Source organism: Pyxicephalus adspersus, chromosome 11 (genome assembly GCF_032062135.1).
Source record: "Pyxicephalus adspersus chromosome 11, UCB_Pads_2.0, whole genome shotgun sequence".
NCBI lineage: Eukaryota > Metazoa > Chordata > Amphibia > Anura > Pyxicephalidae > Pyxicephalus > Pyxicephalus adspersus.
The window spans coordinates 54,394,179-54,420,163 of NC_092868.1; the positions used below are offsets into that span (position 1 = coordinate 54,394,179).

Below are 25,985 nucleotides of genomic sequence, written 5' to 3' on the forward strand. Positions count from 1 at the left end.
ATTTTAGGGCACAGATGAGGCTATCAAAGTGTTAGGAGTGATAACAAGGGCTGTGTTAGAGCGTGGGTGGTGGAAGGGGAAGCACCGTGGTGATTGGGAGTATGAGGGTTGCTGGTGCAGTGGTGGTTGAGGGGTGGTAGCAGGTGTAGTGGTAAGTGCTAGCTGTAACTCCAGAAGCAATCAGAGGTCAGGCCATGGGGTGGGTGGTGTAAGTTGCCAAGCATGAGCTTACATTGCCTGTGTAAGCCACAGCATTATCCGGGGATAGAGGAGTGGTATGAGCTGATGAGGCCAGAAATGAGAAAGCCCGGTCCCATTGTAACACAGACAGCCTGTTGCATGGACCACATTGAATGTGCTTTCCATAAAGTATGGCTCCTGTGGATGAAATGCTGTTCATCCAAACGTTAATGTTACAGCACATGCATAGCAGTGACAATGCTTTTACTTTTCTGCTGCTACAGCACATGCTCTGGGTGTTTGCACCATTGCTTTTTTAACATTTCAGCAAGGGTAAATGTTTCACCATAATTGTGTTTAAATGGGGCTCGAAAAATTGTGTTTTATATATGTTTTTCATCAACACAAAGAAGAATGAAAATAGCGGGATGCAATATTTACCTAAAGCAATTAAAGTGAATCATTTGATTTTATAAGCATAATATTACTCTGCTGGGGAAGGTCTATAATTATTAGAGCCAGGCAGTATACCTGATAATATCCACCACCTGAGTGTTCTGGGCTCCGAAATATGGCTGACTCGATAATTACACTCAATATACACTCAAGCTTGTGTTTGGGCCCTGAATTACATACTGGTGATCTATTTCTGGGCTTCTACATATACGTCAGGCACTTACCAATGCGTCATGTTCTGGGAGTACCAGTTTCTAAAGGAAATCTGGCATGGCAGAAACTTGGCAGCACTATTGTTGTATTTTTTTTCTTTGCTTCATAATTCAGTAAATCTGTGAACTGAAAACACAAATATATGGGGATATGCAGTTAGGCTTCATTAGTTACCCATTGAATATTGTGGTAGCACTATGCTGTGCTAGGGTTAATTTCCCTCCAACTAGCACCGGTGATTGGGGCTCATTTTTAACCACTGACACCAAACATCTGGGACTCCTTTCCTCCCTGACACCAATAATTTGAGACTCCTTTACCCCCTGACATCAAACATTTGGGGCTCCATTTCCCCGATATCAAACATTTGGGATTCATTTTCCTCCTGGCATCAAACATTTGGGATTCATTTTCCTCCTGGCACCAATGACTTGGGGCCCATTTCATGTGACAAGCCAAATTGACTTCCTGGGTGGCTGTATGGAAGTCTGGCAGAATCTGACTGGTATTTAATATAACTTTTTAAAATGAATAAATTACCATGGATGTGGATTTGTTACATGAGGTGTCTCTGCAGAACTATTGATTCTCTTTCTTTTATGTAATGCCACTGTGAAGCTGATTGTGTTTCTGCAGATGGTTTTCTGGTTTACCTGGCACTAAGAAATGGCGTCTCTTCTTATTGTGGTGACATTGTGGTGCTGATTGTGTCTCTAGGCAGTTGCTCACAAGGGTGCAAACTCCATCTTTGGTAACTCTTGTAGTTTCAGAGTTGTTGGTTATTGCAAGAATGTCTTCTGTAATTTTGTATTGGAGAGTTTGTACAAAGAAGTAACTCCCATGCCCACCGTTCAGTGCAGAACTCTTTGTGCACCGTATTTTCCTACCCTGGTTGTGCCTCTTCTTAGGTTGACGTCTCTAAGGTATCTGGCTGTATGCACAGAAGTGCCTAGGCACCTTCACATACCAGAATGTTCTCTCTCGTTTTTTTTCAGGCAAATACAAGGCAAAAGGTACATTTTTTACGGTTTACTAAGACACCGTTAACATTCTAAATGTTTCCTATAACACAGCAAATCTTACATATTTATGTTCAGATCTGCTTTTGGCAATACTTTCATATTTCTTTGTACACGATGCACACATTTTGCTTTAGTAGTTTTGTATTTACAATCATTTTTAAAGAGATTTTTGCTTTTCAGTGTTTGTGTTTATAGATGATTTGCTTTTGAAACATTATGCACAAAAAACATTTTAAAACATTGAAATTGTTGACAACGCTTGTCTAATCACATCATTATAACACATATATCTGAAGTAGGCATTATATCCTTCTCGTTATAAGGATGACGGGCAACTATTTCCTGTTGGACATTTAATGAAATCTCCTGATACAGAAGTGATTCCACATTTCATATTACTCTGGCTGAGGTAAGTGAGTCTGATATTCATATATAACAAAGGAAATCATCCTAAACAGTCAGCAAATCCAGTTTGAGAACAACATGGAGCAGCTCCTATATTTTACTAATCTGTTTAAGATATTGATATTAAACGGGAAATTATACTTCAGGTCTCTGTTTAGCAAAATCTTCTTCCTTGGCCTAGAATCCATATTCTATCCCTTTTGTTCTGCCTATCAAAATTGTCTGTGGGATTCCATATCAGACAACCTGACCTGACCTGACCTGACCTGTACTAGGCAATGATTACTTCCTGAAGAGATCCACTTCCCAGCATCCTCTGCTCAACCCAAACAGAATATTATGTTATCACAGAGCGATGTCTGGGTGTAAAAGTGAGCAGAACCTTTTTTCAGTTGAAGTTGGGAAGTTAAATTGATAGCTGGATGGTCAAAAATTGGGCAGGGCAACACATAGTTTTCCCAGATGTGTGTTCCATAGGTATCCAGTAACCCCCTATAATCCTGTCAGCTTTATTCTGCCCCCCCCCTATTTTTCCAACTTTCTATTACCTGCCCTCTGAGTATATTCCATTTTTCCATTGTCTTTGTATTATGCCCCAAATGTCCAAGGCCCTGTGTGTTGAACCCATGTGTTGCAAAGTGGGGAAGTGGTAAAGCCAGTCCATTGAAATGCTTTTTCAGCTTCCATTGAAAGCAGGAGGGTGGGTTGGGGCTGTAACTGTACATAGTATAAGAGTGGAAGAATGACGTCTGAGTTAACTTGGGCTTCCTCTTCTTGGGGCAAAACTTTACCTGCTCAAAAAATAAAAAATGTTTGCCTGATTTATTCATCTGTCATTCCATATTATAGAACAATATTAATGGCCGTACGGTATGGGATTAGGCAGACTATAACGACTGTTGTTTTAGTTCTTGATGCAAGACATCTGTAATGAGAATATATACGTGACTGGGAGATTGTTGTGACATTGAGTGTTCGCTGCCCTACGCGTATAAGTAATTATAGTTTACTCTTCTTTTGATGCAAATACCCATCATAAATATTCAGGTTGTAGTTGCAGGAGGTTGTGATATAAATTTATGATGCATTTTCCACCATAGACATTGGTCAGTTTATCTTGGTTAGGTGGAAATCTCCACCAATAATACTGCAGAACCATTGAACCAAATCCAGGGTTGTAATTATTGCATAATAGGTAGGGAGGTGGAAACAATGTGTTCTGTAACGTGTTACTATAGTATCAAATCATTTGTTACATGGAAGCAAAACATTGTATACACATACTTATGGGAACTGTATAATTCCTGTGCTACTTGTGTATGTATTCTGTGTTTGTTCTATAAAAATCATAAATCATAATTTTTTCCTATTTGAATTGTATTACATGCTTGTATTAGTACAAATATCACAAAGCCATAAACTACAGTAGCAAAACAAGACAAAAATAAAGGTTTTTTAGACCTTCGTAATACAAATAATAAGAAAAGGAGAGACCTTTGAGAAAAAGTGGAATAGACCAGAATATGGGGTCCCTATTAACGCCACATCTCGGGGCCTATACCTATGTGCTGCAAAGTGAGGAAGAGGTAAAGCCAGGCCATTCTATGCTTTTTCAGCATCAGTTGAAAGAAGTAGGGTGGGTTGGCACTGTATTTGTATATAGTGTATGACAAAAGGAATGCTGGCTGAATTATCTTGGGCTTCTCTTTCTGGGATGAAACTGACCTGGTCCAGTTATGCAATGAGGGGGCAATGGTTTGGCATATATTTTAATGTCTATATTTGATGAGTTTTTTCTGAATGGTCACCTTGTGGGATTCCAAAAGACCAATCAAAGAAGTGATACTGCGCAGGTTTCCCTGGGAAAAGATACGAAGGTCCTTACTCAATGAGCTCAGAATTTGGGAGTCTTTAAGACTGGACTCATTCAGTTTCCAATAATAAGGGGACACATAGTAGGTATCTGAGAGCAGGGATATAGGGACAGGAGCATGCTCAGATATAGTGTGCTGGGCTTTTGCACCCTCTTTCAAGTGATAATGGTCTATAAAAATTACATCTATATAGGAATTTGAAGTGCGTATAATTGGTAACATTCCTTAACCATATATCAATTGTAAGTAGTTTTTTTCTAATTTAATAGGATGTCTAATGGAGAAAGCCAAGCAACCACTGGAGGGGTCTGTGGAGAAATTTAAAGTAATGTTAAAAGTGCCTGCCACAATAAGCAATCCTGACTGAAAGGACATCAATTTTCGTCCTCCAGATTATCTGGGCGGTCAATGTAAAGCATAGGTGCTCCTCACATCCCCTTCTATATGCCCTTAGTATTGTATAGAGCAGAGCAGTGTTGCAATGCAGTCTTGTGCTGTGCTTCCAGGGGCGTGCTTCATGTTTCTGGGAGTCTAGCCGGGACCTTGCATCCCCCAGTCTGGTCTGGACTTGGGATAGCTCAGAGTGGAAAGAGGTAATTTTGTCTTCACCGAGCACTCCTGATTAGCAAGCATAGACTTTATGAATAGAGCAGGAAATTATTCAACCATATGGAAAGAACAGGTTCAACATGGAGGAGGCATCAGATAGCGGAGAGGCTTGGCAGGCCTGTGTATGCAGCACCACAAACAACTAGGCTGTTGACATCCCGCTCCACATACACCGGTGGCAGGAGTTCTGAGGGCCCTCCATTTTCTCCTATCGCTTGACTACTTTACTGGTGCCGGAGAACTGGGGAAATATAGCCGGGCTGTGTGGACATGGAGAGGGCGCATAGACCTCACTCTTAATGCATCTTGCATCTTAAGGTCATGACCCTCTCTAGCCAATGTTTTATCTTGGAAACGAACAGAACAGGAATTTTAGCTTTGCCCCACTGTAGTCCAAACGTCTTGTGGCAGAACGCACTCGTGGATGTTGTTGAGTTGTACTGAAGTAATGACCTCATGTCTGCTGTCTGTGTGCAGGGGGGCCATGTTCAGTAGTCGGGGTCATGACGCCCTGTACACAATCCTTCTTCAGTCTTCAACACGGACAATAAATGATATATCTTGGTTACCTTCTTGTGTTTGGTCATTTAAAAAAGCAGTGGCAGGCTGATCAGCTCATTTCTTCGTTCATTCTTGCTGTGTGAACGTTACTTGACATGCATGTAGCACACGTGGGCTCCCCCTCTGCCAATGAGTGCATGATCAGTGTAAGTGGTCAATATCTTACTGACATTGATCATTTAGCTGGGAACAGCCAGCATTCAGTTGGGAGTCCAGTCTAACGTTCGCTGACCATTGGTTTTGGTTGATGGTCTTTGGGTTTTTTATCTCCAACTTATTTCATATTGGCTTCTGTATGGCTGCTTTTTGTTTTACTGCAAATTGGATTGCAAGAGGCTTCCAGTCTTTAAATGTGGTGGCTGCTTTACATTCCTGTGCAGGTTGTGAGGTTTGTGTATGCAGAATTCACCATTATATGGACTCCACGCACCATATTCACCTATAGTATGCCCACACAGGTCCCTCTCTGTGCTCCATTGTTTCACACAGAGGAACTGGAGTAGGATATCTTGTGGCTGCCGATCTACAAGTCCTTTTCAGAGCCGCACAGCTAATATATCAGCCTCTGGCTGTGTGCAGTCTTGAAGGAACTGAAATATTTGTCAGTTTTTCCAATAATCTGAGCCAATTTTTGAAGAACGGAATAATCTTCCTATAAGGCTGCTGGTAGATGAGCTATGCAGAGAGACCGGCTCATCCAGATTGTCTGGTCAATGCAGCTTCACAGAGAGGTCTGGAATTCATTGTTAACCATTAGGGACAATATCATGTAACTCCCTGTGTTCCTGCTAGAACCGGCACTTTGACATATTACAGTATCTCCACCGCCCCAATTCCCCAATATGATGGAAATTCACAATTTCAGCTCATTAGGATTCAGTCACCAATCCCATTGTTATATAAAAACGGGAATGGCTGCAGTGCTTTGTCCTGACGTCTACTTTATAGGAGGAGTGGATGGCAATATTTATTGTAGGATTGTTTTCATTATAAGCACAGCATGCGAACATTGCTTCACTAGGAAATGGATTTGTTGGTAAAATTTTCAGAAATGTACCCAACTGGTAATAGTTTATACCTAAACTAGAAAAAACATTATACTAGTTAAACAAACATGACTATTATTATTAATAATATTTTGTGCTTATATTGCACTGACCTATCACTGTCCATAGAGCATTAAGTACCTGCATGGTCCCTACATGAGTCTCCTTGGGTCCATTGCACAGCAGTACTCTGAGGGAAAGAGAGGGAGCCAGTTGGGACTGCAAACACATTTATAAGAGGGGCAAGGAAATGACTTTATCTACTACTCTTTCAATGTCCAATCTCAGGATGAGGTTGATCCTGGAGCAGGCTGCCTTTCTTTAAGTGCACCTGTGCCCAGACTTTGGACATTAAAGCAGAACCAAAGTTCCACTTTAAACAAATTTGTGATCAGGCAAGGCTTTATTGCCGAAATTTTTAAAATAGGAATTCTTACCTGTCAGATTGCATGTGTAGCTCAGCATTGCTTTCCAGGACACCTGGCAATCCTGGCTTCCCTTGCGTTTGCTGCGACTGAACTCCCACATTATCCCAGCCCAGCCAATCGAGATGGCCGAAAATTGCAACCAGAAAGAGTGGAAGGAAGAGACACCCTGTAATCGAATCGGGGACAGGTGAGTAAAGTGGGGTTTAGTTAAAATTTTCCATAAGTAATAAAGCTGTAAAACAAGCCTTCCCTGGCCTCAGCTGAAGTAAAACTAATTATACTGCAGGCTTCTGGGCTCCAAAAGGTATATTTTATAAATTGGATGCTATTATTACATCTATTACTTAACAAAAAGTCCCTAAACCCCAACATAAAACATAACACATAAACCCCAAGTGTTAACCTACAAAGTAAATGCGAGGTGCGTCTTTATACAACACACAAGTATTGCAGCACACAGAATATAATATATGTTATACAGATGATGATGCACTACCATGCACTGAAATGTCATGTACTAGAAAAAAGGGGTTCATGTGGTCATTTTCTTTTTCATTCCTGGTTTGTTTCAGCTGTTTTAATGCACTGCACTATATAATGCATACAAACATACTCCATATTGGAAAGAACAGTGAATGATGTAGTGAAATAACTGCTTGACAGATTGGCATAACAGTAGCATAAATGAGGGATCACTTTGCTGTGCTGTCACCCTGTAACAGAAAGAGTTTGTACAAGGAAAGATTCAGATTTATAAATGCTTAAGATGACTTGAAATTGCATTATCATGGTAAGCTTAGACAAGGTTTTAGTTAGTGTGGTTCAGTTTGCTTAGAATTAGAAATCTGTATTTTGAATTAAGTGAAGGAAATAGTGCAAACACCTTGGGTTTGTCTTCCTATTGTTGTCACTTTTATTGTTTTCTCCAATACCTGACACTGTGACCTTACTCTAGGTAAGAAACATCACCCCTGCTATGAGACGGGGCAGTAATATTGACCTGACAGAGGATCTGAACCTATATCCCTTAACAGAAAGGCAGAATTTCCAGCGTTATTTGATTGTTGTTGTCCTTATTAAAACTTTGTGACAGAATGAAAAGGAGATGTTCTTCATTGATTAGATAGCAATGAAACCCAACCAGAACTTTAGCTCTTAAACCATTACTAACACCTAACACATTACTAACCCAATCTCAGGTGAGTGTGATACTACAATAAATATTACATTTACATGGCAAGACCACAAATTTTGCTTCCTTTAAACCATGGTAACTCCGGGTCATAAGCAGTTGTATTGTTTCTTTACAGGTGGCACATCCTACAGACCAGTGATCAGACATTGCACTTCCTCAAGCAGAACTGTCTTATGCCCACCATTATAATGACCTCATACATAAGAGATGGAGCGTCTGTGATTCCTGTGCGTCTAGAGCAGCATAGATGGAAAATAAAAGTCTGGATCACATAAACAGGTAAAACCAACACTACTTACCAAAGTTTAGAAGAACTCGGAACTCTGTCTTTGATTATGTGTATGGCAGACTCACCCAGCCATCCCTGTGTATTAATCTGGAACATTTATATTGAGAAGTACTGGATACCACTTGTAGTTTCTTTAGTTATGTAAGATTGGCGAAGTTCTCAAAGAGCTCAATAGTTCTGGCAAGAAACGGTTTTCTCCCAAGAAAAATGTGGCAGCCCCTAGCTAAGGGACTGAATGTAAAAATGAGTTGGTTAGGTGCAAGGAAACTAATAACGGCCGAAGAGGATAAATTTTAGTACCAGAAAAGTGTACATACCATAGATTGACATACATGTGGAAGTGTATGTACAGTTAAGGATTCACTGTACATACACCTACCATTTCACAGCAGTAGAATTGGTTATCTTGTGGCTGCGGATCTACAAGTCCTTTTCAAGCCGCACAGCTAATAGCTACCTTCTTGTACAGTGAATCCATAACTGTACATACACTTCCACGTGTATCTCAATCTTTTGTGCACTTTTCTGGTACTACAATTTTTCCTTTTATTCAGCCATTATTAGTTTCCTTGCACTAACCAACTCATTTTTACCTAGATACTGGTGTCATCACAACCAAGTCTCTTTACATGTCACTAACTTCATCCTTGCACCTTCTTGCTATGATTTGTCTACACCAACAATGTAGTACTAATATCTTTATTCTAAGTTGATTTTTTATTGTTTTTTTTTATTGACAATTAGCATAATTACCTGGTAGGAACAACATATACATATGTTGATTGTTTTTCTATGGACATTACAATGTAATTCTAAATTATTAGATTGATAGCATATTAATTACTCAACTCTTTTTGACCATGCTATATTGATCATATTATACTTAAATTTGTATTTGGATATGTATTGATTACTGATACCTGCTTTATATCATTTATGTATACACACAGACTGTTAACCCTGTATATTATCAAATCCCTGAAGAAGCCTATCTACGTCGAAAAGCGTAGGATACTGTACGGCTTAAAACACGTTTTTTTGTTATCCACTATAATCAGATGAGATTAGCTCTTTGTTAGGAGCATTTCTGTATAGATATAAAGTAACACATATCCTGTGCAATTGTAAACCTGAATGGTTATTTGATTTATATGTATGTAAGCCTTCACAATTTGTACTCAATACACAAAACACCTACACTTTGAGCCAAAAACCTCTCTTCTTTTGCTTCTCCACATTGGTGGAGATATATATATATATATATATATATATATATATATATATATATATATATATATATATATATATAAAATAACACAAAGCCTGTTTTGGGGGTCCCTCCAATATTTATTAGGGTATTAGATGAACTTGGAAACAGAACTCTGTTTAAGATGGATAACGGGTGAATGAGGGAAAGAGAAACAATGAATCAGCTACTTGAAGAGGCCAGGTCATTGTTTCTCTTTGCTTACTTCTACTTTTATCCAACCTAAGTCGTGTTCCCAGCATCACTGATATCTAAAGCCACAATAATGAGAGAGAATTTCTGTACCCACCACACTATAGATGTTCTATGTTCCCCTAAAATGAGCACACACAACTAAGAATTGGAATCTAGAATTTTGGTCTGGCACTCTCCTGAGACTTTTATATAGTACACAATTGTGTGTTTACCTTTTCTGAGATGAGAATAATACAGAAGATATATGTGAACGATCGAGTAACACATTTGATTTTCATATTCCTGGGCAGTCATGACCGGGGGTCAATAGAGAGGTGAGTTGGGGTGACATGGCGCAGCACTGGGTTCTAGGTCTGAATCCATCAGGACACTACAAAGAGTTTGCATTGGATTCATCTGGGCTCTTTAGCCCCCCACCCCTAAAAACAAAACCTGCAGTTAGTTACTTGGCTTCCCCGAAACTATCCTTGGTATTTGTGAAAAATAGGCAGCAAGCCGAAGTGCAGCATGGGTGCTGGGTGCGATATGCATGCATGATAATTATAAAGAATACAGAAAAATAAATAGAGGCGAGTAAGAGAGCAGCCAGAGCCCCCGCCTGTAATAACCTAGATAACAACCTATCACTTGCACTGTGCACATGCCCCAGTTTATTAATTAGGGCATGCTAAAGAATGGGTTTAGACAGCAATTCTATTTTATTTTATTGCATGCTTTTATTCTCTTGGTATGGTGGCAGATAAGGACACATAGGTAGTTATTATTTATTATACATTATTATACACACAATTCTCTGGTCACAGCACTGTCCTGCAGCTCCCTCTACCTGTCATCTGGAGGTGACAGCTCGCCTGTGCAGCCGCAACTCCAGACATGGGATTGGGTTCTGATTCTCATATATGTCCCTCTCTTGTCTTTTTCTATCTTTGTGATGGTAAATTTTTTGTGTGAAGAATTTATTTTGTAACTTTAATATTCTCAGATAGATAACAACATACCAACTGGCAGAGATGTAACTGACAGTGATGTGTTGTTTCTTGTGAAAGGTATTTGTTCTATGTATCAGTCGTCATATTTCTTTATTTATTTTTTAGTTATTTATATTGTTTGTTTAAAGACAAGTTCTCTAACTACTTGTGAACCTTGTTCATTACTTCATTTTCTATATACTGTTCTGCATTCTACATGCACAATGGATTTCTCTCACAGTTCTCGCAGCCCATCATCATGGTTGAAGGATTGCTGACATGGTTTAGGTGATATAGGTGCTCCTAGAGGCCAATACCAAATACTTTTAACTTTCACTAAATTAGATTTTGAAGAATGCGGATGGGTGGGATATTGGTCATTCAAAATTCAAAGGATGTCTTGACCGGCATTGGTGGGGCAGCAGTGGGTTTGGAGTAGCTGAGTTTGATACCACTATTGTTTGCATCGGTTTCCTCTCACATCCCAAAAACATGCAGTTAGCTTAACCTCACAAATTGTCCTTGGACATATGACTAAAGTAAAAAATAAATTAGAAAGGAGATAAAGGAAATTAAATTGTGAGCCCCTTTGAGGGAACAATCCGTGATATGACTGTGGACTTTGTATAGAGCTGCATATTATGTCAGGGCTATATAAATAAATCATACATCATGGCCAGTGCCAGGCACCTTAGTAATAATCTGATGGTGGCAGACATTATTGGGGAAGTCTGACAGTTGCACGGAGTAGATTTTTGGGGGTCCCATTGCTGTTGTTTCCCTAGTGATAAGGTTGGTGTTAAAAATGCCAACTGCTAGCTGTAGGAGTTTTCTTCTGTGGTGGGAATGTAAACCTTTTCTGCATAAGTAAATATGCATCATTTTGTGCTTTTTCTTTATCAGAGTTTTACCGTGGAGATAAAAGTTATAGGTTGATGTGTGAAGAAATGATGACAAGGATGTAGCTGAGCACAGATTCCACGAAACACGAAGCTGTTTGTGCAGTAGTTTTCCACCTGGGCAGGTTTATAATCTGGGTGGGGATGCAGGACGAGTCCCAGCTCTGGGGAGGAGCTGCAGGTATCTTGGGACCTAGAAATAGGACCAGCAGACTGATGCTCAGGCACAGGGCTTTGGAAAGCTTTCCTGTCCTGACTAAAGATGTCAAGGTGTGGGGAGGACTGCAGCTAACACTGGCTTTTTGGGACAGCCACAACCTCTAAAGCTCTTGCATTTGAAAGATCCTGTGGGCTCATCCCTTTGCTGGTTTAGCACTTTTTCTCTCCACCAGTCTTTGTGACTTTTCTTCCAGAGCGGCAGATTTCTGCACCTGTAACTCAAAAGAATGGGTAACAAGGTATGTTATATCCCACTCGCAAAGTCAAAGTCTTCAGCAATTTTTTTGCCATGAACTTGTTTGTCATAGACCATGAATATTCTCCTCTAAAAAAACAAGGCGTTACAAACCGGTCAAAATTCAGCCTTGTAAAATGGCAACAAAGGCGTTTATGTTAATTGTTGTTGCACCTTTTATTTGTAATAAGATGTGCCCATCCTGCCTCTACTTGGATGGTAATAATGCTGAGAATTTCAGTGAAAAGATATAATGGCAGGTAGAGTATTGAATTTTCCAGCCTAGATATAATAATGCTCTCCAAGGGATTTCCAAGCAGCTTTGTTTGTTGGTTTACATGTTGTAGGTACATTAGAGATATCTAGAAATTGTTACTTTATGTCATATAATACAGAGCATTTCTACTGTTGCTGCTCATTTATTTTTTCCTCTTAATACCTGAACTGGTTAATAATGAAGTGTTTGGGTGAGAATGCATGATAACATTTCTGAGTGTGTGGCAAGATAGTAATCTGAAATAGTCAAGTGATGCATTCATTAGTTGGGTCTAATTTGTAGAAGCCCGTCCAAGGAAGTTATCTGAAGCTTCCACAAAGCCTACAACAAAAACGCTTACCTCTCCGGAGAGTAATTACATTGATGTACTGACGGTGAAATAATTTTCCATCTACTTTTTTTATTTTGCAGGAAAAGCCTGGGGTTTGCACTGTGGATATGAATGATACCAACTTACCAGGAAATGGGAATGAAGAAGGCAAACGAAAAAAAATGAAGAACAAAAAGAAAGACAAAAAAGTTGATGATCTAAAGCAGGAACTGGAGCTGGTGAGTAAATCGTATTTTACTACTCACTGTTCTGTCTCTGTACTGTGTATGATGAAGAATAAAATGTTTGCAGAAAATAATTCCTAATCAACATGGGCCAGTGTAAGCGTGAGAAATCGTAACTTTCATATATACATAGATCTGCATCGTAGACATAATTATAAATGTTAGCGTATGGAATGATAAGGTCATCATTGATGAGGTGAAATCAGTTAGCTTTCTCTTTGAGAATTTTCTGTTAAAGTCTCAGCTCTGTGATTGATATCTGTTAGTAGCAGATTCTTTTCTTATGTTATTCTGGTAAAGGTTTCCAGTTTCCTGTATGTGTTCCACATCAGGATTATTTCAGGCTATCAGGATTATTAGATACTGTGTTATTGGCATCTTTCTGTAGGTGATTCTGGATCAGTGAGGGAAGTGTTTGTTCACATACTATGTACCATCTATACGTCAGCTCAGTCATTTCAGCTATGCTTTTCAATGTATCACATGGTATGTCTGAGTGGCTCTCCGGCCTGTTTACATTATTGGGTGTGATATGGTCTAGCAGTGAAAAGACTCCTCCATGCTCTCCAAGATTAAGAGGTTCCTATGGACAGTAGAGGGGTTCTTTAAATTTGGTATTGAAGTGGAAGAATTATCAGCTGTTACCTCCTTGTCTCCAATAAACTCTGCATAATCCAAATTCCTATCAAATATTTGATTTCTCATAACAAGTGTTCCCGTCATACATAAATTATTATCCTAGTGCTATATAGTGCAATATGTTTTTTGTTCATGGTTAGTGGCCAGTAAAAGAAAATCATCATCTTCGGTGTCAGGAGCTTTGAGCTGTGCAGATAATTATTGCAGTGATTCTCCAGAGGGGGACTTTTATATCACAATTATCTTGTTTTATGTTATTGGGGAACTTCTGTGTGTTCATTCTTTTTTTATCTGTTTTTTTTTCCCTATGAATAGACGTTACAGATATTTTTTTTATTGTAACATAATTAGGGTGAAAAAGTATATCAAGTTGAACTAATATATAGTACTGAACTCTTTTATTGTATCATTTTTTTTTACGCTCAATGCTTGTGTTGCTTTATTATTTTTTTCAGGATGATCATAAACTTGAAATTGAAGAACTGGAAGCAAAATTTGAAACAAGTCTTCTCAAAGTGAGTAAAATAGAAACTTTTTTTATACCAAGGATCATAATTCACAACAAAAGTTAACAAGTAGAAAACCAGCATGTGTTCAGTTCCTTTATGCTTGATCCTATAGAAGACATTTACATGCCACACGCCACATCTGTACTCTTGCAGGAATAAAACCAAAAGTGACTCCTATAACCTGCAATGTTCTCTCCACACTTGATACAGTGATGGTTAATCAGGCATTACAGCTCAGTCACTCGTTCCAGATACAGGTGGAAAGAAATAAAATACAACAAGTTTTTGCAGATGGTTATCATATTGCCGCCTTTCCTGGTACACGGTGTTCAGAGTTGGGGGGGTTCAGACATTATTAACAGAACCGGTTATGCAGAGTTTTAGGCTGCTTCTGCCTGCTGCCTTCCTTAATGAGTCAGGGTTAGTGGATAATTGCTGTTTGATACTTGGCCAAGACATCAAGACATTAAATTGTTTTCCATTCCAGGTAAGGTAATTAACTGACTTCTACCACATATCAGGCTTGCAATAGTAGTGTTTTTTCTGCAAGATGATGGAAGACCGGGCCAGTCCTCACCAAAGAGATCTGGCTTCATGTCACCCATGTTCACTGGTAGCCAAATAAACAGATAGAAGTCAAATGGCATGGATACTACAAAGCTGTGGCAGGTTTTACAGAAGGGTTGCTTGGATTACTAAGGCGTGCATTTATTTAGAAATCATTTGGGAAATGCAGTTCTAATTTACCCTACAAAAACTGCATTTTGCAGTTTTGCAGCCCCCTGGGTTCTTTTGGGTAAACCCTGATAGATATTTATTCTTCTAAAAACATTATCACTGGAAAGTGAATATTGCTCGCTTCTTTGCCCTCATAGGGTCTCACTTGTGCAAGAGCTGCAGAGATTCTGGCGCGTGATGGTCCCAACGCACTCACTCCTCCTAAAGGAACTCCTGAAATCATCAAGTTTCTCAAGCAGATGATTGGAGGCTTCTCTCTTCTACTGTGGGCCGGTGCAGTGCTCTGCTGGATCGCTTATGGCATTCAGGTTTCTCAGGATCCCTCCGTATCCCGTGACAATGTAAGCATCAAGTAGCAAAGAAAGGAGAGCGTAAGACAGACTTGGTCATCTTGGTGTACACACATTATTATTATTAATATTACTACACAGTATTTATAAAGCACTGAAATGTTACGCAGTGCTTTACAAAGTCCATAGTCATGTCACTAGCTGTCCCTCAAAGGAGCTCACAATCTAATGTCCTTACCTTAGTCATATCTCATTATTACAGTCTAAGGTCAATTTTGGGGGGGGAGCCAAATAACCTAACTGCATGTTTTTGGAATGTGGGAGGAAACCGGAGTACCTAGTTTGCAAAGGGCCAGAGTGCTAACCTGTGAGCCAACCTTGCTGCCCATAAATATTCACGTTATTGATGTTTACTCATTTAAACTCTGACCAATGATGTCTTTTGTTGCAGTTGTACCTGGGCGTTGTGCTGGCTGTTGTCGTCTTCCTCACTGGCTGTTTTGCTTATTTCCAAGAAGCTAAAAGTACTAACATCATGGCCGGTTTCAATAAGATGATCCCGCAGGTGAGTGGCATACCAGCGGCCTGAGAATGACAAGATGGTTAATATTTGAAATGCTTAAATATGACCACATCACATTTTTGAAGATAACAATTATGCTGGTCCACACATTGCTGTTCCTTCATTACTGCACAGTGTAATGCCCCTTTTTTAATGTGGAATTGAGTTCATCCTTTGTTAATGCATTTGTCTACAATGAGGCACTTATGTAAATGTATGATTTCATTTCCAGCAAGCTATTGTCACCCGAGGTGGAGAGAAGCTGGAGGTCCCAGCCACGGAGCTTGTAGTAGGAGATGTGGTGGAAATCAAAGGAGGAGATCGAATACCAGCTGATCTCAGGCTTGTCTTTGCCCAGGGCTGCAAGGTAATTTGTTAGCAGTGAGATATTGAAGACTGGCTTAAGCCCGTTATAATGAAGATGCTTGAGACAGGCCGGGTCAGTAAAACTCTCCTGCTTTTTTGGTTTCAGGTGGATAATTCATCTTTGACTGGAGAGTCGGAGCCTCAGGCTAGATCTCATGAATTCACACATGAAAATCCTCTGGAGACTAAGAACATAGCCTTCTACTCCACCACCTGTCTGGAAGGTAATGCCATATCCTGAGGCCCTATGTGAAAGTGTTAATTTATCTCACACCAGAGGTATTACTAAACTGCCATAAGGCCTAAGGAAAAGACTGAGGAATCACTACAGCCTCAAGCATCTTGCTGACATTTTTCTCCTATCTGGAGTCTTACATGTAGACCCACACTGGCTTCACAATGCTGAACTCTCCTAAAGTTGCAGCAGTCAGTTTGATAGATTCTGATGGACGGCTATTGTTTTTCCTAAAGATAAGCCAATCCCCTCCCTTGTTTGGTGGTTAGATTTTACATGCACATTTTACATTGTCAACTACCATGTAGTGTTTGTAGGCACCAATCCAAAGATTGTTTTTTTGTTTTCTTAGGCACAGCAAAAGGCATTGTGATTAATACTGGAGATCGTACAATTATTGGCCGAATTGCTTCATTAGCTTCGGGAGTTGGAAATGAGAAGACCCCCATTGCTGTTGAGATTGAACACTTTGTGCACATTGTAGCTGGAGTTGCTGTGTCTGTTGGTGTTCTATTCTTCATCATTGCAATGTGTATGGGATACTCTGCTCTTAACTCCATCATCTTTCTTATTGGGATCATTGTCGCCAATGTGCCCGAAGGTCTCCTGGCAACTGTTACCGTGAGTAGCTGTCCTTCTGTTTAAGGCGGTATAACCTGCAGAATAGAATAGTATTTTTTTTAAAAACATTTAGCTCTTTTTGTTCATAGTTTAATTTAAACCAACAGTTCTACCCCAGCGGAACCCTTAAATTTTAATCCCCGGTAAAACCAAGTCATTTGCAATCTGTAGGAAAAATTTCCCTGATATTTCTGGTTAATGGAGGTAGAACCCCCCCCCCAATCATCACGAATAAATATATTTATATATAATGTGAATCTCACTTATTATATATGGTGTCATGCTTTCTGATTTTTCTGATTAGAGATGTAAGAATTGCCGTCATTGTTCCTCAGGTAACTCTCTCTCTGACCGCAAAGCGCATGGCCAAGAAGAATTGTCTAGTGAAGAATCTGGAGGCTGTAGAAACTCTGGGCTCAACTTCCATCATCTGCTCTGATAAAACAGGAACCCTGACACAGAATAGAATGACTGTAGCTCACCTCTGGTTTGACAACCACATCCATGCTGCTGATACCAGTGAAGATCAAACACGTACGTATATACTGTTCTGTTTCCAATACAAAAAGTTTATTAATTTTGCTTCAATTTTTTACTTGTGTTTGTAAAGTAATAGCTGGGACTAAATTGGAAGGCGTGCTGATTGGGCACTTTTTATTTGCATCATCATCATCATCATCATCATCATCATCTGCTGGTCATCTTGGTACACCTTGTTGGTGTAAAGTCTTTTTCTGCAATTAATCTGGAAATGTTTTTTTTTTATATAGATCATTCATTCGAGCAGTCATCTGAAACCTGGACCGCTCTATGCAGGATCGTCTCTCTATGTAACCGGGCTGAGTTCAAGGCTGGACAGGACGATGTGCCCATTATGAAGGTATAATATTTGGATTCAGGTGCTTCATATATAACTGTTCAGACAAATGTCTTCATATCGAACAGAAGTCACACTTGAGTGTTCTGCTCTCAAAGTGGGGAATTTGTGGGAACTGGAATAAGGCTTGTCTAGGGGAAAGCCCAACATTCTTGAATTTCAGCAAGGTTTGTGAGGCAGTGGTGAGTTAAAGTTGAACAATAAAAACATTTGTTTCCTACAGAAAGTTGTGGTGGGAGATGCTTCAGAGACAGCCCTCCTGAAATTCTCCCAGGTGTTAACTGGAAATGTGATGCAGATCCGAAGTAACAACAAGAAGGTGTCTGAGATTCCTTTCAATTCCACCAACAAGTTTCAGGTACGACAAGCTGACAATAAGTTCACTATCTTCCCAGCTGGGCCTTTAATCACATACAGTAAAAGGCATTGGGTTGTGTTTGCAGCTTTCCATACATGAGACACCTGACCCGAATGACAAGAGGTTCCTGCTGGTCATGAAAGGTGCCCCAGAAAGAATCTTAGATCGGTGTTCCACTATTTTGATGGGTGGTAAGGAACTTCCGTTGGATGAGGCAATGAAGGATGCCTTCCAGACTGCTTACATGGAGCTTGGAGGACTTGGAGAGAGAGTTTTGGGTAAGAAAACTTTGCAAATTATTTTATAGCATCCAATAATTGACAGAAATATGTGGACGTTAATCTGATGCGGCGTAAAGAGAATAATGAGCTTATTTTATTGTAGGCAAAATGCATAATGCTATAAATGTGCAGCAACTCATTGGATTTCAGTTTCTTGTAGTCAGAGCAGTAACGCTGTAAATGAATTGTACCTTGTAAATATTGAGCTATTTTATTCACTCTTTCTCCTATTTTCATGCAGCTCATCTCTTAGCTGTTTTCTGCCTCCAGGTTTCTGCCACCTTTATCTCCCAGAAGATGAATACCCTCCATCCTACTCATTTGACACAGAGGCCATGAATTTTCCAACCACAAACCTCTGCTTTGTTGGGCTCCTTTCCATGATTGATCCACCTCGTTCCACAGTGCCAGATGCTGTTTCCAAGTGCCGAAGTGCTGGGATCAAGGTATCTTATACTTTTAGGTGGAGATATAAAAATGTCTATCTTTGGCCAGAATTGAAATATTGGATGACTGAATGTGCTGCAAACCCAAATTATAGGTGCAGCTACACTTATTTATATCCAAGTCCCCCTACAAACACCTGATGCTTCAACCAGTTGAGTCTAGGTGATGACATTTCCTGGGATGGTGTGGCAACAATGCAGCAGTGCTTCTAAATTCACTGTCAATCAGCCCTGACCACACATTAGACCCATTACTTTCAGAATTACCAGCACTTCATTTGTTACTGAACCCCTACTACTGGTAGCTACAGTGTCTGGGAGGTAGGCATGGTATGTAAGGCACAAGTAAAGTGGGATTTGGAAGGAAAAGGAAGTTTTAGTTTACCTTACAGGCCTTGTGTGTCATCTAGGAACGGGAGATTTTATTTGGACTGACATACAAGTATTTAATTGTATTTAAAAGTATAAAATTAAATCTTTTTTTTTCATTTCATTTAGGTTATAATGGTAACTGGAGACCATCCAATCACGGCAAAAGCTATAGCTAAAAGCGTTGGTATTATCTCAGCTGGAAGTGAGACTGTTGAGGATATTGCCAAGCGACTTAACATTCCTGTTGAACAGGTTAATAAGCGGTAAGAGGACAATCGTTTGTTAGGTTTTCCATTCATGAGTACTGAAAGATGTTATATAAAGTATTAAAACAGATATATAAAATATATATAATGTAAATATTATACAGTATAAAATATTCAGTCTCAGATACAATGTTTTCTAAGAGTGTAGCCAAAAAAACAAATGGCTCATTAAGGAGTTTATTATTTCTGTACATTGCAGTGATGCAAAAGCAGCTGTGGTGAATGGCACAGAGCTGAAAGACATGGATTCGGAAGAGCTGGATGAGATCCTGGCCAATCACTCAGAGATCGTGTTTGCTCGTACATCACCCCAACAGAAGCTCATTATAGTGGAAGGTTGTCAGAGGCAGGTCAGTGTGGCATTAAGTAGTAATGTAATCACATTTTGGACACATTGCATGTACATGGAATTACTTTATTGCAATAACATTGTTCACACACGGCAGGGCTCTCATTGACCATGGTAGTAGTACTGCAATGTAATTGAATATTTTTGTTCCAGAACTTTGTGGTAGCTGTCACTGGTGATGGTGTCAACGATTCTCCAGCTCTAAAGAAAGCAGATATTGGAATCGCTATGGGAATTGCTGGTTCGGATGCTGCCAAAAATGCTGCAGACATGATCTTACTGGATGATAATTTTGCCTCCATTGTTACCGGAGTAGAAGAAGGTGAGCAGATATACAAGGAAGCGATTTGTTGTAGGACAGTCAAAGAATTAAGATTTACCTTTAGACAAACGGGGTTAATTTACACTATTACCCACAAAAGAGACAACAGTTGGGTGTCCTAATAATAATGCAGAGGTTATGGTGGCATGACTATGGACTTTGTAAAACGCTGCGTAACATATTGGCACTATATAAATACTGGATAACAATACTTGGAGGTTGTTATAACCCAAATAGCCATAGTCTGGGCATCGGTATATTTACTGGAGGAGCCAAGAGGGCCATAGAATGGACATCGGTATAATATAGAAGATAACAGGACAATAGTTTGGCCATTGGTATATTACCAGTGAAGTGTTCCTTCTTTCATTCCCTGCAAGTGTCTTAATAGTGGTTTTCATGTTACAGGGCGTTTAATCTTTGACAACATCAAAAAGTCTATTGGCTACACCTTGACCAAGAATATCGCTGAGCTGTGCCCCTTCCTGATCTACATCATTGCCAGCATCCCTCTTCCTATTGGCACCATCACCATCCTGTTTATTGACCTTGGGACAGACATTGTAAGTACAAACCTCAGCACCATAATGAAACAGATAAATGAACAATGGCTTTACATTTCAATTACTTATAATAATACAGTCAATGAAAAGATAAAGAGTGCGTGAATGTACATATAGCCTGTTATTGGTAGTTCAAGAATTAGTGATGTTTACATGGCTAAAGTAAATTAGAACTCTAGACAATTACAATTTTTGTTTTCATACCCCTGTAAAATCTTGAAATCAAACTTTATAATAGGTGCTCTCGCTAATGTCAAATTTATAAGAAAAGGAACAGGTTTTGTTCCCTGCCATTCAGGCTTTTAAAAGTGGAGAACAGAGGTACTGTAACAACTCCGTGGAGATCAGAAGCTTTATTCTTCAAAGGTGAAACAAGTTTTTTTTTTCTCTCTTTAGAGAACGGGACTTTTTAGGTGTGTGTAAATATTACCACAAAGAGATTCTTACTTTTTTTAAACTTAACATTTCTGTGTTTTTATTCTCAGTTCAAAAAAGTATATAAAACATACAAACCATTTTCAATTTCTAGAGTACAAATTTTTTTACATGATTATCCCTTCATCCATTAAACTGTTCTTGACACGTTTCCCCACACGGGCTTCCTCAGAAGGACATGTTATAGTAGACATTGTAATTTCTTTAACTCACTCACTTAATATGGATATGTCACTGTTTTATCGCATTAGTGAAGCATTAAATAGACAGCTGTATTATCCATGTGATGGCTACTTATTTTTGGTTTGAAGTAGATTCTCAAAACTGAATGTCAATTTCTCCTTACAAAGGTACTTCATCTGCATTCAACGTTATCAATCACTTTTAGTTGTTAATCATGTAGCCCCAGGTATAGATCCCCATATTTATATCACCAGCTGTCCCATTCTCTAAAAAGAGAAAAAAAATCCTCGTTCTGGCTCTTGTATAATATACCAGGGATGCGGTGTGATATGTCTTTTTTCAACCTAACTTACCATGTAACTATAAGTCCTTCAAGTTCAACCACCAAGGAAATAAACATATCCCAGATATAAAACCCTATAAGACATAGTTGGTCCAGAGGAAGGCAAAAAAAACCTGGGTACAACTTGCTTCAACAAGGGGAAAAAAAAATCCTTCCTGATTCCATATAGATAAGGAAAAAATATTTTTCCACTGTTCTCCCTCCAATGTTAAAATTTTTTCAAAGGTGGTAAACTGGATAGTTGAAAAAATACCACTGCAGGCCTATTATGGATGGCGTTCTCCATTTTTAAATTGGGCCGTTTGTTTCTTTTTAAGTATAATGGGTGATACGTGTAAATAGAAAAGTGGAGTTACTTACTTACCAGGTTATGTGATGTTGACATTTACATTTATATCTTATTCTGATGTACTTTTACAGATCCCATCTGTTTCATTTGCCTACGAAAAAGCAGAAAGAGACATTATGAACCGAAAGCCACGTCGGAAGAACGTGGACAGATTGGTGAATCAGCAGTTGGCTCTTTATGCCTATTTACAGATTGGTAAGTATAGCTTTAGGTCTGCCCACCATACCAGGCAGGGAGGGTCATGTGATTTCAGTACAAAAATTCAATTGATTGATTGCCAGTAGTAAGAGAAAAAGTAGAGCTGGACTTAAATACAAATATGTACTCATCTCTTGTAGTCTTATTACTGTGTACTTACTTACACTTTGGTTTTATTTCCAGGAATCATCCAATCTGTTGGAGCATTTCTGAATTATTTCACAGTCATGGCTGAACAGGGCTATCTCCCCTACACTCTGGTTGGCATTCGGGTTCCCTGGGAAAATACAAGCATTCAGGATTTAGAAGACAGCTATGGACAAGAATGGGTAAGATTTGATTTTATATTTTACATTTTCTTTTAGCAGTTGTAAGACTAACAAACCAATCTGGAAACGACTTGACAAGAAAGCACATTTAGTTGCGGACTTGACAAGAAAACACATTTAGTTCCTGTGTTTTTTGGATTGGTTACTTGTAACAGAACCACAATAATCTTTTAAGTTGTAATAGTTGTTGGGAGGAGTTCTGGGAGTCTTGTTAAATATATGATTTAGCTGCTGGTTTTATTTATCATCTTCAGAGTCTATAGTAATGTCACTTGTCCCTCAGAGTAGCACACAATCCAATGCCCCTACAATAGTCATCATATGTCGTTAACATAGTCTAAGGCTAATTTTGTGGGAAAGCAAAAAAAAAAAAAAAAAAACTACTAGCATGTTTTTGGGAATTGGGAGGAAACCAATACAAACTCAATGCAGATAGTGAGTGTCCTGGCCAAGATTTTAACCTGAGACCCATAGCTAGAGAGTTACCTGGACACTTCTAACTCTTTGTGAGGCAAAAAAAAGTAGGAATGCTCTTTATGTAACTTCGTTGTGGTTCAAATATATTTTAAAGTAAAATATTTAGAATAAAGAATAGCAGTTGCTGCATACTACTGTGTATCTCTTATTCTAAATCCTTGTACACTTTATAAATTAACCGGTATAAACTCACAGACAGCACAGTCTTCTCCTACATCATTTGTGTTTCATATCATTGCAGACCTTCTTCCAGCGCTCATTTTTGGAGTGGACGGGATATACAGCTTTCTTTGTCAGTATTGTTGTGGAGCAGTTGGCTGATCTGATCATCAGAAAGACCCGGAGAAACTCTCTGTTCGAGCAGGGCTTTTTCCGGTAAGTGGGGAGGTTACTAATAATGTTGTCACGCTGTAAAAACAGAATAAGGTTATCATCATATATGTCAAAAGGTCTAAATTTGACTATAACCTGGACAAACACATTGCATTGATGAGATACCTTTTTCTACTATTCCAGTAATAAATTTCTCCTGATGGGACTGTTATCACAAGTTGCCATAGCAGTGTTCCTGTCTTACTGCCCTGAGATGCCATATGCCTTGAAGTTTGCCCCACTGAGGTGAGATGCCAATTCTTCTGTTATTATCTCTGCACTTATTTGTAACTTAACACAATGATTTTTAGACTCCAAATCCTAAAATCATTTTATGACTAGTCAAGGTGTAGATAATATGTCCCAAACTGTCTAACAATCTATCCTTTCCCTCTTGTGTCCAGAGCGCAGTACTGGTTTGTGTCTGTGCCATACGCCATCCTGATCTTTGTTTATGATGAAATCCGCAAATTGTTCATCAGACGCTATCCTGGCAGTAAGTATTCTATGAATGCTTCACACAGTTTAAATTTGTATCCTGTGGGCAGATTCAGGTTGAATAGTACCAGCATGTTTTGAAATGGACAGTTTAACCTGTGAACAGATTATTGTGTTTAGCTTTATACTTTATAGGTTACCGAGCGAGAAAAGTGATTTAAACACATCAAGACATAAGATAATTCAGTGTCATATTTCTAACAAGGAAAGGCATTGCAACATCAATAGAAAGAATTGCTTTTCAAAAAAAATGATGTTTCTTTGAGATGACAATTTATTTCCCTGACCAGTCCTGAAACTGAATGAAAAATGTAAAACTTTTACATTTAAGACATTTTTGAATTAGTCTTCAAGTTAGGTGATATGCAAAATGTAACTGACATAAAATACAAATTTACCTGAACTGTCCAGTTTGCAATAGAAAATGATGACTTGATTCCGTATCTCTATATCAACCTTCCTGTATTTCTTTTTTCTCTAGGCTGGTGGGACAAGAACATGTATTATTGAGGTTCGTTGGACCGTGTTGTACCTTCCCTGGTGGTGTGGACACAAAGCAATATTTCAATGTTATAATATGAATAATCCTGTTTGTTGAACAAATTGGGATAATTATTGTAAATGAATTGTGTATAAAAAAAAAAAGCAAAGAGCTAAGTAACAAAATGTAAAAAAAAAAAGTTAGTTTCCTCTTTACGCTGAGTATTGTAAATGTAGAATTTATGTACAGCTACTTTTGTAAACAAAATGTGAATAAAGTGCTTTTTTGTGAATATAAAACTTTTGTATTTATCTGGTTGCTACAGTTCTTTAAATGTGGAAGGAAACAGTCCATGGCAATTAAACTGATAAACCAGAATGTTTTCTTAATGGAAGCCCCAGCATTTTATATGGGCGTAGGATGTCCTTGTTACCACTAATAATAATATTTGGTGCAATTTTTTATCTAATTTCTTGCCTTGCCCCATACACTAAGCCCCACTTGGCTCCTCCCAGGAATTAAAGGTTCAAAAAGCAAAAATGAACTTTGTGTAGTAACCAATCATATTTTATTTTTTTTACATGGACTGGTTTAGTTGCTTGTCTATGGATAATAGTGAGAGAGAATCCCTCAGAGGCATTGAGATAAATTAGTCCCACTGATACAGTAGAATAACATGGCATTTGCTAGATAGATAAGCTCCTGGGACTGTATTCCTTAACCAGTCCCTGGGCTGTGCATGAAAGTGACAGAAAAAGGACAAAATGGAATACCTGTTTGTGGAGGTCACAATCCTGCTGGGGGGAAAGGGGGCTTTAATTAACACTCTCCAGGGATTAGGAATATTGTGTATGCTCAAGGTAAATCTAGTGTATCAGAGACCATGTTGTCAGGGAAGAATAAATGGGGGAAAGGAAACATTTAATGTTTACAGTTAGCCATGATACAGATGGCATTAAGTGGCAATATCGGTTCTGACCAACTACTCTCATACAAAGGACACCAATATAAAACAGTAAAATAAAAACCTTTACAATGGTCCCTCCATGTATATTCAATGGTCATTTGTAATAGTACCAAAAAAACAAAGGAACATGTCACAGCCCTCTTCTTACTGCACCTTGTGGTCGGATTCCAACTACGCCTTTCAGACTAAAAATGGAGCAGCCAGATTTAAAGAAAAAAAAAAATATATATATATATATATATATAGTTGGAATCCGACCACAAACCGTGTGTGTGTATATATATATATATATATATATATATATATATATATATATCTATATATACATATATCTATATATACACACACACAAGTTTTATCATTGCATGTTTTCTTTAGGTCAACTATTCAAAGCCTTTTTTCCATAGTAACCTTTAACAGAATTGCCATGTTTCAAAGAAGACCTTCAAAAAATGTATTATCTTCAGGTCACTGCACATTACTAAAATCAGCAAAGTAAATATATATTAATAAAGAAGATGACATCCATTGCGTATCAGCCACCAACTAGGTGGTCAGCAGTAGAGAAGTGCTCCATTACATTGCTGGCACATTAATGGGTAGTTAGCATGAAAGGTGTAACATTGGTGGTCAGTGGTGGAAGGGATGTCTTACATTGGTGCTCAG

The 25,985-nt window shown here is 38.7% G+C and overlaps 2 protein-coding genes across 12 annotated transcripts in view; one reads left to right on the forward strand and one right to left on the reverse strand.

The window, feature by feature from the left end:
- Positions 1-768: 768 nt before the first annotated feature.
- Positions 769-25,985, reverse strand: part of LOC140340306 (uncharacterized protein CXorf65-like) — a 43,411-nt gene continuing 18,194 nt past the window's right edge. For 5 of the 10 annotated variants that reach the window (XM_072425388.1, XM_072425383.1, XM_072425380.1 and 2 more), the window contains 6 exons: positions 24,270-24,353; positions 23,195-23,409; positions 22,356-22,472; positions 22,013-22,088; positions 16,625-16,888; positions 13,942-15,654 (listed from right to left, as the gene is read on the reverse strand). The gene's annotated coding sequence lies outside the window, so the exon portion shown is untranslated. Of the gene's footprint in view, positions 976-6,803; positions 6,961-13,941; positions 15,655-16,624; positions 16,889-22,012; positions 22,089-22,355; positions 22,473-23,194; positions 23,410-23,486; positions 23,968-24,269; positions 24,354-25,985 lie in introns of those variants that run through there. The other 5 variants (XM_072425381.1, XM_072425385.1, XM_072425379.1 and 2 more) reach the window with 5 other exon arrangements.
- On the forward strand, positions 8,044-24,651 carry ATP12A (ATPase H+/K+ transporting non-gastric alpha2 subunit). 2 transcript variants are annotated; one of them, XM_072425377.1, is made up of 23 exons: positions 8,044-8,268; positions 12,750-12,887; positions 13,988-14,047; positions 14,917-15,120; positions 15,521-15,634; positions 15,864-15,998; positions 16,104-16,221; positions 16,585-16,853; positions 17,189-17,387; positions 17,624-17,733; positions 17,954-18,088; positions 18,174-18,366; positions 18,640-18,815; positions 19,314-19,450; positions 19,653-19,803; positions 19,956-20,124; positions 20,533-20,687; positions 22,069-22,192; positions 22,379-22,524; positions 23,243-23,376; positions 23,518-23,619; positions 23,778-23,869; positions 24,353-24,651. In XM_072425377.1, the coding sequence occupies exons 2-23, from the start codon at positions 12,777-12,779 to the stop codon at positions 24,379-24,381; spliced, it is 3,063 nt and encodes a 1,020-aa protein (XP_072281478.1). In that variant the 5' UTR covers positions 8,044-8,268; positions 12,750-12,776; the 3' UTR covers positions 24,382-24,651. The 2 variants fall into 2 exon arrangements, with proteins under 2 accessions (XP_072281478.1, XP_072281477.1); XM_072425376.1 differs by lacking the exon at positions 8,044-8,268 and adding an exon at positions 11,757-12,065.

What these genes read in the sequence shown, in the direction of transcription:
- ATP12A (XM_072425376.1), top strand. An exon ending in GCCGAAGTGCTGGGATCAAG is followed by an intron (nt 18,816 to 19,313) that starts GTATCTTATACT and finishes CATTTCATTTAG; the next exon opens with GTTATAATGGTAACTGGAGA. An exon ending in GTTGAACAGGTTAATAAGCG is followed by an intron (nt 19,451 to 19,652) that starts GTAAGAGGACAA and finishes TGTACATTGCAG; the next exon opens with TGATGCAAAAGCAGCTGTGG.